Source organism: Pyrgilauda ruficollis, unplaced genomic scaffold (assembly GCF_017590135.1).
Source record: "Pyrgilauda ruficollis isolate IOZ18807 unplaced genomic scaffold, ASM1759013v1 scaffold64, whole genome shotgun sequence".
In the NCBI taxonomy this organism is placed as follows: Eukaryota; Metazoa; Chordata; class Aves; order Passeriformes; family Passeridae; genus Pyrgilauda; species Pyrgilauda ruficollis.
This window is the reverse complement of record NW_024528155.1, coordinates 1597627-1613678: the sequence shown is the minus strand read 5'-3', so window position 1 is coordinate 1613678 and position 16052 is coordinate 1597627. Positions and strand designations below refer to the sequence as shown.

The following is a 16052-nucleotide window of genomic DNA, read 5'->3' as shown; positions in this document are numbered from 1 at the left end:
ATGCTTAAACTTGTGTGCACTGAGATACACTTGAAGAATACCAAGTATTCAATTATAACTCAATTTTTCAATATACACACAGAATAAAATGAAGATTTTTTGTTTCAACAAGGGGATTTAGAAATATTTGACTTAATTTTATGCATAAAGTAAATGTGCAGAGGTGTTCTATTAATTGAATTTTTACTTTGAAACATCTCGTAATAAATTCTGCTACATTTCAAGTCCTACTATAGAGTAGAGGTCTGTTCCTTCTCTGTTTAAAAAAGATGATGTTGCTCTGTGGATTTTTACATTGTCATGGAAAAAGTGGATTTAATACCTTAGTGTCTGATAAAGTGACATGAGATGAATAAAAAAATCTTTTCTTCTCTCTCACCATAACAAAATACAGTCTTTTTATGGTCCCTCAACATATCATAACAAAATTGTATATAAATTAATTTAAAGTGAGCATGCCTCCCTTCTTATCAAACTGTTGTAAATCCTTTGCCATCTTCTTGTATTGATGGATTATTAGGAAATGGGCTTCTCGTGCTCTGCTATGAATGGTATACATAGAACAAATTTTCTGTTATGCACCCTACAAATTGTTATGACAGACTTTTTAAAGGAGTCAAAGACTAATGTTGGGAAAGACATTTGAAAAGCACAGAATATGAAGTGTGTAATGTAAATTACACACAGGATCAATCATGAAAGAATCCCTTCCCACTTGTTTTAGTGTCTGTTTTCCAAGCTAGACTGTCATGAAATGAATGGGAGGAAAATCTTGCTTCAGCAAATATTGATTTTTTTTTTAAATTTAATATTATTGTGCTTAAGTATTGTTATTCAGGGCCATAGCATGGCACACCTCTAAAATTCTTGACTTTCAGTGACTTAAATTAATCTGGACTTATCCCCCAACACCCTAAATAAGTAAGTGCCAAATATTTGCCATGTTTGCATCACAATTTTATTAGTAATCAAATTAGAGATCAAATCACATTTATCTGAAAGGAATTCCTACCCAATATCAGCTTGGAGACAAAATGTACTGGTAAAGGTTTTTCTCTTCTCTATTGAGTAAACAAGACTTTAGCACACACTATATTTATAGTCTTGCTTTCCTCCAAATCTAGGACTATTATCTCTAGTAAAGAGCATGCTCACTAGTGATGTTGGTTTTGGTTGATTTTGTGTTTATTGGTTTTTTTTGATAGAATTTTTCTCCAGAGAAAGATATCAAAAGGAACAGGAACTGAACCAAGGATTCTGCAGAAAAGCCTTGCTTTTCCTTCCTCTCTCCTTGGCTTCTTCATCATTCTTTCTTTTTATTGGCTTAATTAAACATTATTAAATATATTTATTTGAAAGTTACAGTTCTCAAATGAATTCGTTTAGTGAGGGCATAAAGGATCAATCTATTAAATAATGATCTGATGAATATGAAAGCATTGGGAGTAGTGTGTCCTCTTTGTGGTCTGATGCAGTTTAAAATACACATTGTTCTATTAACCTTAAGAATATGTACTTCTAACATATACCTCTTCTTTAAGCTAGTCTAAAATGCCTTTTTTGATCTCAGGTTGCCCTTGTGAGCATTTCTGTTGCTGGGCAGCAGAAATATATGGATCATTGAAGTTCTCTGCCTCAAGCAGTAATACATCAGCATGTCATGAAACCTGTGATTGCACATGCTTCTGGCCAGCATGCAGTTATGCCTTTCTTCTGCAGTGCAGGTGGAAGAACACTTTCAAAATTTTCCCTCATAGATCAGAGTAATATACTTCATAAACTGAAGGACTAGACTGGAAGGCTTCTACTCAGTGCAGTCACAGCTGTGTGATGATTTGTATTTATGTGAAAGCATTGCTGTCCTAGTAACAAGTGCTACTCTGTTTTGCGGTATTCAGGTTTTGGTCAATATTTGTACAATGTACCTTCAAAATTAATTTTATCACAGAATTATTGAGATACACCAATTTTACAGACTTTGAGTTATGCCCGCTCTCTGCCTCTTGTTTCAAATACTTCAACAATACTTTAGTATTTGTTATGTAGTATTTTTTTCAGGCATAAATGTCTACCTTCATTCAAAACTTTCTGTTTTGAAGGTCAAGAAGCTCCTTGTGTGCTCAAGTGTATTGCTTAAGTGATTAATTTCGATTCTTTTAATAACTTGAATCATGTCTCCAGTTGAAATATACCTAGTTTTGAGTTTCAGCCATACTTTTCATTGGGTGAGAAAGACCCAACTAGTGAAATGATGTGAAATATTAGTCTGGTCCATACAGAGGCCAGCAGTGGATGCACAAGATCTAGAAATGCAGCTTGGATATCTGAATAGCCTCCAGCAGCCTTCAGTCAGTCAGTTAAGTACATTGTGAGCCAGCAGGTGCATTCAGGCTATCCTCTTTAATGGATGTAAGTTAATATATTCTTTATTTATGTGTTTCCTTTTCAAACTGATTCCTTTTCATTTTTGTCTTCGTAATATCCCACTCTTTGCACATCTGCCTGTTCCCTGCTATGAATTACATTGTATCAGCAGCAAACTTCCATAGTGATTTCTTCATTCAGGAGTATGTTGAAAGGTAGATTCTTGTGGAATTCTACTTTCACCTTCTTGCTCTTGTGGAGATGATCAGTTGCTATCCTTTCTCTGGTGTTCCAAACCCTAAATCAGCTGAGTGTTTTTTGCTGTGACTGCTTAGTTGTGTGTGTGGTAGGTTTCTTTAGTGTGGTGTTTGGTTGAGTTTTTTAAGACTGGTGGGAAGAATGACTTTTCTATAAAAGCTAGATTAATTATTCCTGGTGTACGCCTACGACGTGTTAGGTTTGGGTTTAGTTATGGTTTCAACTATTTTGGCCGCTCTGGAAGTTAAGTTCTGCTGGTACTTTTCTGGGTGTTTCTAAGGCCTCTATTTAAAGAAAGAATAAAATAAAAAATGGAAAAATGGTTATTCCTGTGGTATAAACACCAATGTTGGTGATGGATTAAGACTAACCTCCAGTCAGTGTCACAACTTTTTGGATTTTCTTATAACTATTGAAAATTCTAAATATCTGCAGTCTGTAGTAACCTGTGTTAAGTAATTTGTCTGCAAATACATACATATACTGGATGTATTTGTAGATTATTCTCAGACTGAAGCAGAATAGGTTTTATTACAGTATTCTTCAACCCTTTCCCACATAAAACAGGGTTTCTCTCACATGGGAATGTCCTTCTGCAATGAATTCTTGATGGAGAAGGAAGGACTGTGGCCTTATCTTCACCAAGTGGTTTTTCTATGCTTCAGTCATCTATCAGCTGTAGACTCTTTGGCAGGATTCCTGCTTCTGGTTTTTTTATTAGTATGTATCTCTTTAGCAAGATGTTCTTCAAGATTTATAACCTGTCTCACTGAAGTTTTAACATTTAATTTGGCTGGCTGGTGTATTGGATTTAGTATAAAAACAAAGTTTTTAGAGTCTTTAGGGTTGATTTCTTGTTAAGTACTTCTCTATTGTGTTGTCTGTTCACATAAACAGTTGAAATATCTTTTTAATACCAATTCCTTTGGAAATTCAGATTTTCTTGCCCACTATTGATCATTAACGGGAAGTGTTTAAAATGCTGGCAGCTGGAATTCAGGAAACTACCTTATTAAAGTCTTTCAAATAATATGAGGTTGACTGTGTAAATAATATGCTTACACACATCAAACAAAGAAATTACCTTTTTTAACCCACATAATAAATATAATACAGACTATATTAATAATCAAATACTCTAGATGAAAGCAATGTCAGAATTGCAAAGATAAACGTGCACTTCACAATGTGCCTAGATCCAGGATGTTTATGTAACTCCTGTCTTATTTTTTAATTACCTGAGGTCTTCTGTCTTAATCTGGGTGTAAGACTGGCTGTACACAGTTAGTGCACAAGGTCATGGAAATGGAAAATGACTGGGAGAAAAATAAGTGAAGATAGGACCATGTTTACTGAACCACTTTAATATCATGAAGTGGTAGTGGATTCAAACCTTAGATTTTTTTTAGTATCTGTACAGAGCTTAAAAATTAGAGCCAAACAAATGTTTAGAATGGATAGACTGATGTCATTAAACCCACAAAGTAAGTTACCTAAAATTTTACATAGTACTACACAATTGCAAAAGGACACCTTGCCAGAAATTTGTTTCCAAGGCTTATTTTTTAACCACAAGTTGTAATTTAGAAAAGCAGTTCTTAAAGCTTTGATACTAGTCACTATGGGGCTGATGATGTAAGCTTCCTGCAGCTATTTAGCTTTTATTTTCTCAAAAAAAATCTATTTCATATAGCATATACTGAAGAAATAAATCTCAGTAGCTTGAGCAGTTCCAGAACTGTAAGTTTCATGTCTAACAACTTAAGCTAGAGTTAGTAAGAGGGTTTGTTAACAATTTTGCTATTTTGTTAATGGGAAGATATCTGTGATGGGGCTGCAGTTGATCCAGCCTGGACAGGTTTACTGTGATGGTGATAGTCAGTGGTCTTACTGCATTATAAATTCCACTAGCTAAGACATTCTGTTAACTCCTACATTTCTAATACTCCTGGAGATGTAGTTGTCGTAACTTCATTCCTAAAGTTCTGCTCTGTCGCTATAATTAGCACTTTTACATGTAATCACGTAGTCAACTGAGTCTTCACCCTTTCCCACACAGCGTGAACAAGAAAATGCAATGGCTCACCTTAAAAAGCAGCAACAAGAGCTTGAGCACATGAGGTTGCGCTATTTGGCAGCTGAAGAGAAAGAGCTGGGGAAAACAGACCGACAAGAGCTGGAGGATATCAGAAATGAACTTAACAGGTATGAAAAGTATTTGTAAGATTCCTCCCCAACTGTCACCTTTCCTTCTACTTTCTGCTGAGTCTCAAAACAGGAGAAGATTCAATTAAATCAAGATTATAATTTGCTGTCAGTTCAGTGAAAGAACACAGATTAGTATCCCTTAGGTAAAGGTTGCCTATTTGTAAAATGCAACAGTACAGCAGTATAGAAAAATACATGTTTAACACCACCTGGTTTTTTTTTTTTTGTTAAGGTCACAGATGTACAGCACCAAGCTCTTTGTCTATTTTAAATCTTCAGTTCTAAGCATAGCTGCTGCGTTAAGAAAAGAACAAGGCACATTTTATTCTTATTTTGAATACATTAAAATTTTAAATTTATCTAATGTTGTCCTCCAAAAGCTGTCTGCACTAGTTTTCTATGTTGAACTCTTTTAATTTGAGTACAGTTTACATTACCAAGCAGAAGCCTTGATAGCAAGTACAGTTATATACGCACCTACAAAAGGTTTTGTTAATATTTAAGTATTGCATTTCTTTTTAGTTGTAGTTGTTTTCCCCAGAGACAGAATAATTTTTTACCTCTTACAGATTTGTTTATTTTACTCTGTAGTTCAGTAGATAGACTAAAAACTTAATACAAAGATAATCAAAGTGAGGATTCATATTCTCTAATTTTTATTTTATCTATATCAGGCTAAAACAACAAGAGGAGGAGAGAAAGAAATTGCAGGATGCTAGAGATAATTCTGCTGGTAGAGTGGATAGTATTCATTGTACAAAAGTAAATGAGAATACAGATGATTACCTCTCTCGTCTGATAGAAGAGAGGGATACCCTGCTGAGAACAGGAGTCTATAATCATGAAGACCATATTGTGAGTGAACTTGATCGTCAAATCAGAGAGGCAATTGCAAAAAGGAACATCACTGTTTAAGAGCATGCAAAAAGTTCTAGAGCCAAAATCTGAATAGAGTGACTTTTATAAGCCTATAGTACTTTGTGAAATATATAACATCATGCTTTGTTTTGCACATTATGGTCAGCTCTCTTTGAAGTCAATGTAAATGCTTGCAACATGTCAAGTTAAGCACAGTTGTAAGTTTTATGGGGGCAATGACTGTTTTTTAATGTTTTTATACTCATGTGTGTGTATATATATATATATATATGATTGTATGTGTGTAAATATATTTATCTTGTGTACCCTCTTCTGAAATGTTTCCTACCTCTTTTTGTATCCCCCTGACTAGAGTTTTTGTAATATTTTTAATATTGATTCTAAGAGGTTTTTAGTCAATGTTGTTATTATTTCATTCCATTTTTAAAAATATCTCTTCAGCTAGACTAGGGCAAATTGACATCAGCTCTTTTCTCTGACGAAACCCTTAATTCTGAGCGGAACTAAAACACTGACCCATTTTACTAAATGACAAATAATAAATTTTTGCTTCTCTGACTGCAGCTAACATAACTAAGTTATGTAGTAAATAAGAGACAAGGTTTTGAGTGTGATGGGGGAAAAATCAAACCTTATGAAACTGAAGCCGAATCAGTTACTAACTAGCCTGATTGTCCAGGGTTGCCCTCGCAGTTTTGCACATGTCCTGGTAAGGCTATGCCCAGGAGGATGAAGACCTTATTCAAAAGTACACATGCATTCTTATATCAATCCCTAATGAGGAAAGATACCTGAAGTCATAATTCTGAGCACAAGCATAAAACAAGATCTTTTCTAAGTCAAGGTGTTTTTTTTCAATCAGGATGTAACCACTTTCAAGTTACTTAATATGTGTTTCAAAACATGTTCACTCATTACCACTTAAATTGTATATGAAGTTCTTGTTTGACAGTGTGCAAGGGAGAAATCCATAATTAACGTTAGTTTGTCCATAATCACAATTGAAAAACTTTTGTTTTCCAGCTTTCATTCCATTTCTGTTAGGTTTGTGTGGATTTACCTAGTAACAGTAACATAGAACCCTGTCCATTCAACAGGCATTCTTGTCTGTCCTGTAGTCACAACTACTTCCATTTGAATGTCAAGTAAAAAATCATCTTATGATTTATTACTTTTAAAATGAACGAAGATACCTATGGAAAAATTAGTGGTTTGGGTTTTTTGCATAAAATCAGTGAACTTTCATAGAGAAGTTTGTATACATGTGACCTTCCTGTTTTGTGTGGTATTAATTATAAAATGGGAGGAGAGGTATTTGTATCTGGCTTTAGCTCTCCATGCATTGTTTGTCCTCCTCCTTACAATGAGTGTAGGTCATGCTAAATAAACTATTCATTTAGACTCCTTAGAAAAGTTATAAACAAGCTGTATAAACATTGAGATCATATTCCCTGAGGAATACTTAAATACTTATCAATACCAGACTTTGTAAGAAATGCTTTTTTAAATGTATTTTTCTAAAAGATTGCTTAGAGATTGCTTAGAGATCCCTCTCCACTAGCAAAGAAAATACCACCCTCTGAAGTCCCATAGAAATCCATGAAATGCAATTTTACAATACTTTTTACATCATGGAGTGTGATATCACTGATACAGGGTTATATGCAATTATTGTTAATGATGCAGGAAGCTTCTGTCTTGACAGGAAAACTTGTTCATGGCTTTTTTTCTTCAAATGGTTGCTGACTTGTGTAGTTTCTTCTCTAGACACTGGAGGGTGCCTGAGACTTAAATATTGCAAAGACAGTGTTGACTAAATTTTCATTACTGGTTGGTTTTTGAACTGGTATTTTATGAATTTTCAGGTGTATTATTTTATGAAATAAAATTAAAATTCAAGTAAGTATTAAGGACTTGGCATTTATTTTTTAACTATGAATTTGAGCAAGTTTTGTTTACTATTTCCAGACATATGACAGTCTTTAGTGCTTGAATCTATAAAATAATAAACTTGTTAATGAAAGTTAATTGTCACTTTTCAGTTTTTTTAATAATTTTTTTAATTGAGTCTCTTCTGTGGCATGTAAAAAAATTGCAATCATGTTGTTGTATGTTTTAAAAAGAAACTTGAGTTTTCTTTCTCACAAATCAAAGTAAAATGAAACATAGAATGCTTTTTTTTTAAAAAACATTTATAAACTTAATTTAAGCCATTTTGGGTCCATTTAGCCTTTTGAAAGATCACAGCTTACAAGGTGCAAAGCATAAATTTTGTGATTTTTAAAACAACTTACATAGAATGTTTTGTTTTATAATCATTACTCTTAGTGTTCATTGTTTGTATTAGAATGAGGAAATTCTGGATAATTTAAGCTGTATGTTTTAATTTAATTTTTTCCAGCACAATTTGTCTCTACTTCAGTCTGAACTAGTCCAGAAGCAAAATATGTTTGTAGTAGATATGTATAGCAGACATGAGCTCAATGTTACTGTCTTTCAAAGAAAATTTTTATGTTGGGTTCCATTTGCCTTTTTATTACTTCAAAGCCGTTTTAGAGCTTATTCAGTGGAAAGACCAACAACCATTTTTTAATCAGAAATGTCTCAAAATTTGTATCTCAATCTCCATTGCATGAGAACAGGTGCATGGAATAAGAAGCCCATTTTAATTTACCCGATAAATAAAGGCTGCTGGAAGTGAGACTTGTGTTTGCAGGTTCAGTCCTGGTTCCATAGGTCAGAGAAAACATGGTGGGAAGAGGAGCAACTGCTAGACCCTCCTGTAATTCTGGCAAAGTGCTATTGATTTTATTGCACCCAGGTTTCACTAGGGAAGCTGATGGAATGGTTTCAAACCGAGTACCCTTGCCAATACATTTCTGTGAACCCAGGTGGTGGGGGGGTCACTTCCATGTCAAATCAGTTCCAGCTTCATCTGCCTTAGGATTTGGGCCCAGAACTTGCAGTTCACTTTGCATAAGGAAACTGATTATAGCCTGTACTTGTACAGTCTAGTCTAGCAAAAGCACTAGTCCACTTTGAAATTAGGGCATTTAGAAGCACTGTTTTTTGATTATGATCTTCAGGCAGATGATCCCTCCCTGTGTCTTTATGTGGTAGTTTTTCTTCCAGTGGTGAGGACTTGCTGTTGCCTCAAATTACTTACTACAGGTTTAAATGCAGGGCTGGAAACCTGGATGGAGTGTTTGATTGATACAGAGCATTCACTAAGTTGGGAAATCTTACAAAGAAATAGACCTTTTTCTCCTAATAATTGTTAGATTGTTCTACAGAAAAATTGTGTCTAAATTCTTATTTATATATTAAAGCAGTGGAATGCTTGTACATATATCTGTGAAAAAAATATGTCCAATTATTTTAGAAATAGTGCAGTTTTGCTTTGAATCTGAATTATTTAAGCATATAGTTACATTACTGATCTTCATAGTATTTTTTTTTTTTTAATTTGGGAGCGAATCTCTAACCACTGTTTCTGTAATATTTCAATAGTGATTCAACACTTTTAACACTAATATGCTTTCTAAACTGCTGTTGTGGAAAAGAAGCATTGTTATGTCTGGCACTGAGCTTTCAAGTATTCAATCTGCAGCTCTCCTTCTCTGCAGTTTAAATGCTTCTCCCTTCCATCCACTGAGATAAACCTTAATGCACAGCTAAAAACAGAAGTCCTTTATCATATCTTCTAAGTGCTACTGGAGTATTTATACCAGTTATTACATATTTACACAATTATTTATTTTGCTACTACTGTGCCTAAATGATCATGACCTGTGTCAAGGCTTGGATGGGAAGCACTAGCCTCGCTATTGTTAAAGACAGAGCTGTATAAAGGCGGCTGCATACTTAGATCTCATTTCATTTGTTTCTCCGGGGGGTTGTATTAGTAGAGTTTTCATTAGAAATGTTTTTACAGATGTCGGCTATCCAGATATGAAGTCCCTGTAGTGGAGAAGCAGTCAGGAGTTTGGCATTCAGAACAGAAAGGGAAAAAAAAATCATCTTTGAGAGACTAATTTATAGAAAAATAATTTACTGACTTTCTGATGTATAAATGTACAGTAACCCCATGGCAGCTTTAATGCAGAGTAATTGAATTCTTGCAAGTATGGGTATTTTCTGTTCTGAACTTGAAAAAATGCTACAGCCTGTCGTTCCCCATCACTGAAGACTAAAATAATCCCCTTTAATAATGCTGCTAGAAAAGTGATGTCCCTTGCTTTGTAGTCCAGTACTCTTTTCTCCAAGTGTAAAACTTGTGGTAGTTTGACAGCATTTTAAACAATTTATGTATTACTACAAAAAGTTTTGTTCTAACAACATATGTAGCAAGTAGATAGTTATGGAAGTGTAGTGTCACTGAGTGTTTGAGCAAAAGGTTTTAATGCAGTTACTGACACAAAACTGCATTGACAAAATAATATGGCATCAAACATTAGAGGGGGTTTACTGGGGCAGATGGAGTGTAGGAGAACAGTCCACAGCCTACTACTCTTTCAGCAGTTACTGTATGTTGCTCATGGCTTCAAATGTACTATGAAAAAAACTGTTAAAGTTCAAAAATTGTCGTGAACTGTGAATATCATATATTTTGGTTTACAAGGACAAATGTAAATAGAGCAACAAAATTAAATCACGAGGGTTTAAGGAGCAGGCAATCAAGCTAATGTATTTTTTTGTAAAATTGAAGAGGTAACAGAAAATCTCCAACATTTGCATATTTGCTTGATAGGATAAGTGAGGGTGTTTTTTTGGTTTAGTTTTCTGATCTGGAGGTACAGAAAACAATTTTATTGATCTTGTGTTAAGAGATGTTCATTGTACAGACACCAGACCATCAGTATGTTTGCCTGAACAGGCTATTTTTAACAACAAGATTAATACTGTAATACAATAGGTCATCCAGATCAGGGGTGGAAATCACCATGAGCTGCTATTTGCTTTATAATTAAGCATGGACACAGCCAAAGTTGCGTCCCATTCATGTCAGATACGAAGTGGACATGATGCTTCTCATCTGAATGGATAGCAGTTTAGTATTCTGTTAGAGCCAGGACTGTGGGCATGGTGCCATGAATGCCCGTGTGTACTTGGGGCAAAACACAGAGCCTACCTGCTGCTCCTGGAGCCCTTCAGGCCAGGTATAGGGCATGCTCAGTCTAGATAACATTTTGGTGTTTCCATAGCAATAATATTTTTTACTGCAGTTTTCCTGAATGTGGATGCAAAGATTTAAATACTCTAACTTACTGGTTTATCCTGACTCTCTGATAATAAAAAATTGGACTGAATAAATGGGGTTGATAACCCAAAGTAAAAGGAAGAAAAAAACCCCAAACATAGAATATTAGAAGCAAGAACACACCAGTACCCTAGAGAATTTGTAGGTACATCTCTATAAGAAGCAACTGTTGTTTGTGGAAAAAGTTGCTCACCTCAGCAACATGATTATGTGTCTCTTAAGTGAGTTTTAGCTCCTGCCCCATCCTAACACATATTGCAGAACATGTGGCTTTTTTTTTTTTTTTTTTTGGGTCACTGACTATTGTCTTGCTGCATATATATGGCAAATTATTAAAATGGTCCTGGATACACATTTTTATGCTACTGATCCCATTTAATTTACCTATATCATCATCAACGCAGACAGCTTGTCTGCATTTCCTAATTAGAAATAGGAAGGCTTAGCAGGAGGGCATCTTAAAAGCCATTATCTCTCAAACTGTGTAAGGGACTAGCAATGGTTTGCCATCCTGACTCATAGCTTGTGTTACAGTACTATGTTTGTGCAACATAGCAAAATCTCTCCTGAGTTGCTCATGAAGGTGATCCCACTGGTAGGCTGAGGGTTGGACGCCAAGTCTGTGGTTTCTCTGCCCGTCTTGGTTATAGGGGTGTTGAGTGATCTTAAACAGGGCTCTAGGCTTTCACTTCCTATCAGCAAAATGAGAATAATGTGGGAAAAGCTTTTCTGTGTAAGTGGTTCACAAACTGCTTTAAACTCCAGCTATTTGTGTTGTTTGCAGTTGTCTGAATGCCCTTAAAGGGATAGATACTGGCTTCCACTGAGATGCTTCTTCAGCAAATGAGTATGAGCTATTTACTTTGCTCTTTTATAGTAGATAAATCAGTACATTCTTTCATTCTTCTTGCTAATTACCAATTCACCTGAAACCTTTAGAAAAAAGCAAAAATTACTTCAATCTTTCTAGGGAAGTTGAGGGAGTCTAAGGCCACAGCCTTCCATGAAAGGTTAGGTTAATCTTTTTGCTAAGAAATTAATTAAATGAAATTATTTGATGAAGGCAGGAAAAAAGGACAATTTTTTTTTTTTAAGTTTTGGGTCTTCCCCAAACAAGATTTTTTTATTGCTATGGGGTAGTACTACTTACTCTGTTTCTCTCTTGGTAAGGTGAAGGTGATTCCTCATTATACCGATGCTTTGATGAATAGCTAGTTAATGCTTGGTTGTTACAGCTATTTGATAAAGAAAAGGTCAAGCATTTTTGCCATGTCCCATCTATTGAGTAAATAAGTAATTGCAAGGATTTTAGTGAAAACTTTTATAGGAAAATCATTTAATGACTTATTAGTATTGAAATACTAATAAAAGCAAATCCTTATTATACTAACAAACGTGACATATACTTCTAGAAATTAATCTTGAAGGTGGGGGAGGCCAACTCTTATCTAAGTAATTCTCAAATGCTGTGAAACCAGCAGGCCACTGCCCACATGACATGAGATGGTCACAAACTCTCTATCGCGATCTGGAGCTCAGTACAGAAACTCAGGGGATGCTGGGCCACAGATTGGGCCGCAGGGGAGGAGGAGGTGACTTTGCATCACTGCATTTTCCATCAATGGAAAAGATACTTTTACTGCAGCTCACAAAACCTTAGCCTTGCCCAGTATGGCAAGAAATTCCCACTTTTTTGCTGGAGTGGGCTTTTACACATACCCATTTTTTTATCTCTCTCCTTTTCCTCTTATAAAATGTAATCATGATGATGAGAATAGCAGATTTCACTAGCAAACAAGTTAATTGAAATGTCTCTTTATAGTGAATAATAGAAAAGTTTGATAATTAAACATGCAGAGAAATTATGTGCTACTTTATTATTGTATTTGACTAAGCAACCTTGATCAAATAATTATTTTTTGAAGAGCAGTATATGCATAAAATAAGTTTGTTTGCTTTTTAAAGAAAATTTTCATGCTTACTCAGGCAGTCTTTCACAAATATTGGAAGGTTTTCATGAGTTTTATTTTTTCCTTCCTTTTTCCTTCCTTTTATGCTCATTGAGTAAGTCATTCATGTCATCTGCACCCTTATTTCTGGAAGTACCTCACAACTCTAAAAATAGAATATCTTAACTAAAATAAATGCTTGAAGAATAAAACAACAACAACAACAACAACAACAAGAAAGAGAGAAAAGCCTTCCTATGTGTTTAATTTGATCGCTGCTTATTTTTCCACACAAGTTTCAGATAAAAAGGCTTTTCATACTTTATGGAATGCAATTTTTTACAGAGCACAGACAGAATACTAACTTGTGTACCACAAAATAACAAGCTTCTATGGGTACAGGCAGGACTGCTGTTTGTACTACAAGATTCAAACTTTAAGTTAGATAATTTTTGGCAGTGAAAGCACCTAGCCTGTTACTTATACACCAGTTAATCCTGACTTAGAAAAAAATGAAAGTCCATCTAGGGCCTTTAAAACCTTAGCTAACTTTTATACTGTGCTAAGAGATGATTTAGAGTATGTCACATTAAAGACTATAATTCTTAAAATCTTCCCGCTGTTTTAGGCATTAGGTCTTTAACTGCTAACACTTTTTTTTACACAAAAATGTAAGAATTAATGCTAAGACAAAATACAAAGCAACTTGTACTGGGCTTAGTTCAAAATTTTTTCTATGCTCGCAAGAGAAGAAAGCAGGCATTTAATGTTGTCTGCTTTTTTAACAGAGGAACAAGGACTGTAATGAAGAATATCAGTATGAAGGAAATGGACTGCCCTACATGATTTGAACAAAGGTCTATATTTGTGTGTGTGTGTGTTTTAAAATATGCTGATAAAAAAAGGAACATCATAAAAAGAATCCACACAGGTTTTTTGTGGGTTTGTTTTGTTTTCTTTTTTTAAGGCAGAGAAGCTTGTTTTATCTCATGATGCTTTCTTGATTTTTCTTCTGTAGCACAGAGCAGTACTTCATTGGCTCAGCAGCCAGATTACATAGTCATTTTAGTAAGAAAAAAAATTCTCTTTGAGGACACAATAGGAAACTTGTAATCTGGTTCACAATATCTTCTATTTCTAATTCTCTTCTTATGAAAAAAAACCCAACCAAATCCAACCATCATTTGGGGGTTTCCTTACAGAGATTTCTCAAATCTTGCATTTATTCATGTAAGTCTTATCAATACATATTTTTAAAATATCACAACCTTGACTCCCTTTTCTAACTCCATTTTTATTATCACAGTATCTATTTTAATGGCTATTAAGCTGCAATGTCCCTACCTTATCTTTGTCAGTTAATGTATCTAATTCCACCATCCCAGAGGGAATAAACCTGAAGCTAAAGCCTGCAATATATTATAGAATCAAGAACGCTTATGCAGAACAAACAGAGGATTTAGCTTGGATAAACAGCAGAGAGCTCAGTGTCTTTTATGTCCAGAGCTCAGGACTGGATGAAGAAAATGACTATAAATCATCCCTGAGAAACAACATAACATAAATGTTGTATGTTTATTTAAAACTTTATACAATCATTTATCTGGGCTATAGCTCAGTTTCAAAAAGTGGTCTGCTGTAATGAGGTACTGAGACTAGCAGTGATCAAGAGTAAAATGATATATAGTCTTCAACCAGAATTTGCTTATGGGAAGAATGGAAAGCACTTAAGCGGACACCAAGTATCTATAGCTAGTAGATCAAGCGGGAGGATAATGCAATAATAACAAAAACTTTGATAAATTTTTTCCTGTTTCTCTTCAAAACATCACATTTCTTGTAACGTGACATTGTTTTGAGAGCTGAGCAGCCAGCAATTTATGCTTAAATTTTCACATTTGAATAAAGACTGATTTATTGTGAGTGTGTGAGGTTTGACATGATGTTCTACTAGACCTAAATTTTAAAAAGAGGCTAAATCTTTGTCTGGGCTTGCATTCCAGGGAGAGGAGCTCTTTAAAATGTGCTGCTGGTTTGGTTTTGTTTCTTTGCTTTCTCGCAGGAGCAAGCACTTCTGTGATTTCATGGCTGGTAATTGCTAATTTTTTTACTTCAGGAAATTTAAGAGCCACTGATGATACATTTACTGCCTAAAGGAGACAAGCAAAAAATATAATGCAGCTTTTACTGCAGAAAGAGATTTTTCCTGCAAATACTTTGCACCCTGGAGTGTTCCAGAAGATGCCGGTGTTTGGCCCAGGGGTGCTGAAGCAGCCGTGAGGTTCCAGGACAGGGTTTGGCCATGACACCCCTGGCAGGACCAGCGCACCTCCCGTGGTGTGTGGGCACACTCTGGCACACTGCAATTCCCAACACAGCACCTTTTGCTTTGCACCTCAGTGATGTCCCAGCAGATCTCCCTCAGCGGAGAAGATTCTGTGTTCCGTGGCACAGTAGGTCCCACCCAGCCCTTGGCAAAGTGTCTTTGGCAGTGGCAGCTTCTGATGAGACTGCAGCCACTGTGCCTCTCCCCAGGTGCTGCATGCAAAGATTTTCAACTCTGCCTGACAAATCACCCATCACTTTGACAGCGCATTTGGGCCTGAAACTCTATAAATTTTTCGTTTCCTCGAGAGATGATCTGGTGGCAATATAAAGCCTGCTCTCTGTTATCAAATTAATGTTAATTTAAGCTCTCTCTGTTGCTAAATTAAGTTAATTAAGCTGTTCCATGTTACTCTAGCATTATTGGAGGACTACAGGTCTATTTATCAGACACTAAAGAATTAACCATCAAAAAAAAAAAAAAAGGAAATCAAGTCACATCATTTTCACCTAGATATTTTTATTTATTTCATGGTCCATGAAGATGAGGGCCTGCAGAGATGGGGCTGACTGAAACACTGTATCTCCTAACAAGAACATTAGAGGTGAAACCTTCTTCCCCCTGTTTCTCCTCCACAGCTGACAGCACCCTGTAAAACAGTGCTGTAAAGAGCACAGGCTCATAAATACTTCTATGCCTATGCAGCTCCGGATGTTTTCAAGCAAATATATTTATTATGTCAATAACTATAAAAAAAAAAGATTACTTATTCAATAATTCATAATGGTTTCAGAGCTGCTGGAGGCTA

General features: G+C 35.3%; 1 protein-coding gene across 5 annotated transcripts in view; it reads left to right on the top strand.

Annotated features, from left to right (window-relative positions):
• The window catches only part of CEP120 (centrosomal protein 120), a 56631-nt gene that overhangs the window by 30758 nt on the left and 9821 nt on the right, over positions 1-16052 (top strand). For 2 of the 5 annotated variants that reach the window (XM_041484168.1, XM_041484167.1), the window contains exons 20-21: positions 4682-4827; positions 5505-7946. In XM_041484168.1, coding sequence (XP_041340102.1) covers positions 4682-4827; positions 5505-5745 — 387 coding nt within the window. In that variant the 3' untranslated portion in view covers positions 5746-7946. Of the gene's footprint in view, positions 1-4681; positions 4828-5504; positions 7947-13706; positions 14780-16052 lie in introns of those variants that run through there. The other 3 variants (XM_041484170.1, XM_041484169.1, XM_041484171.1) reach the window with 2 other exon arrangements.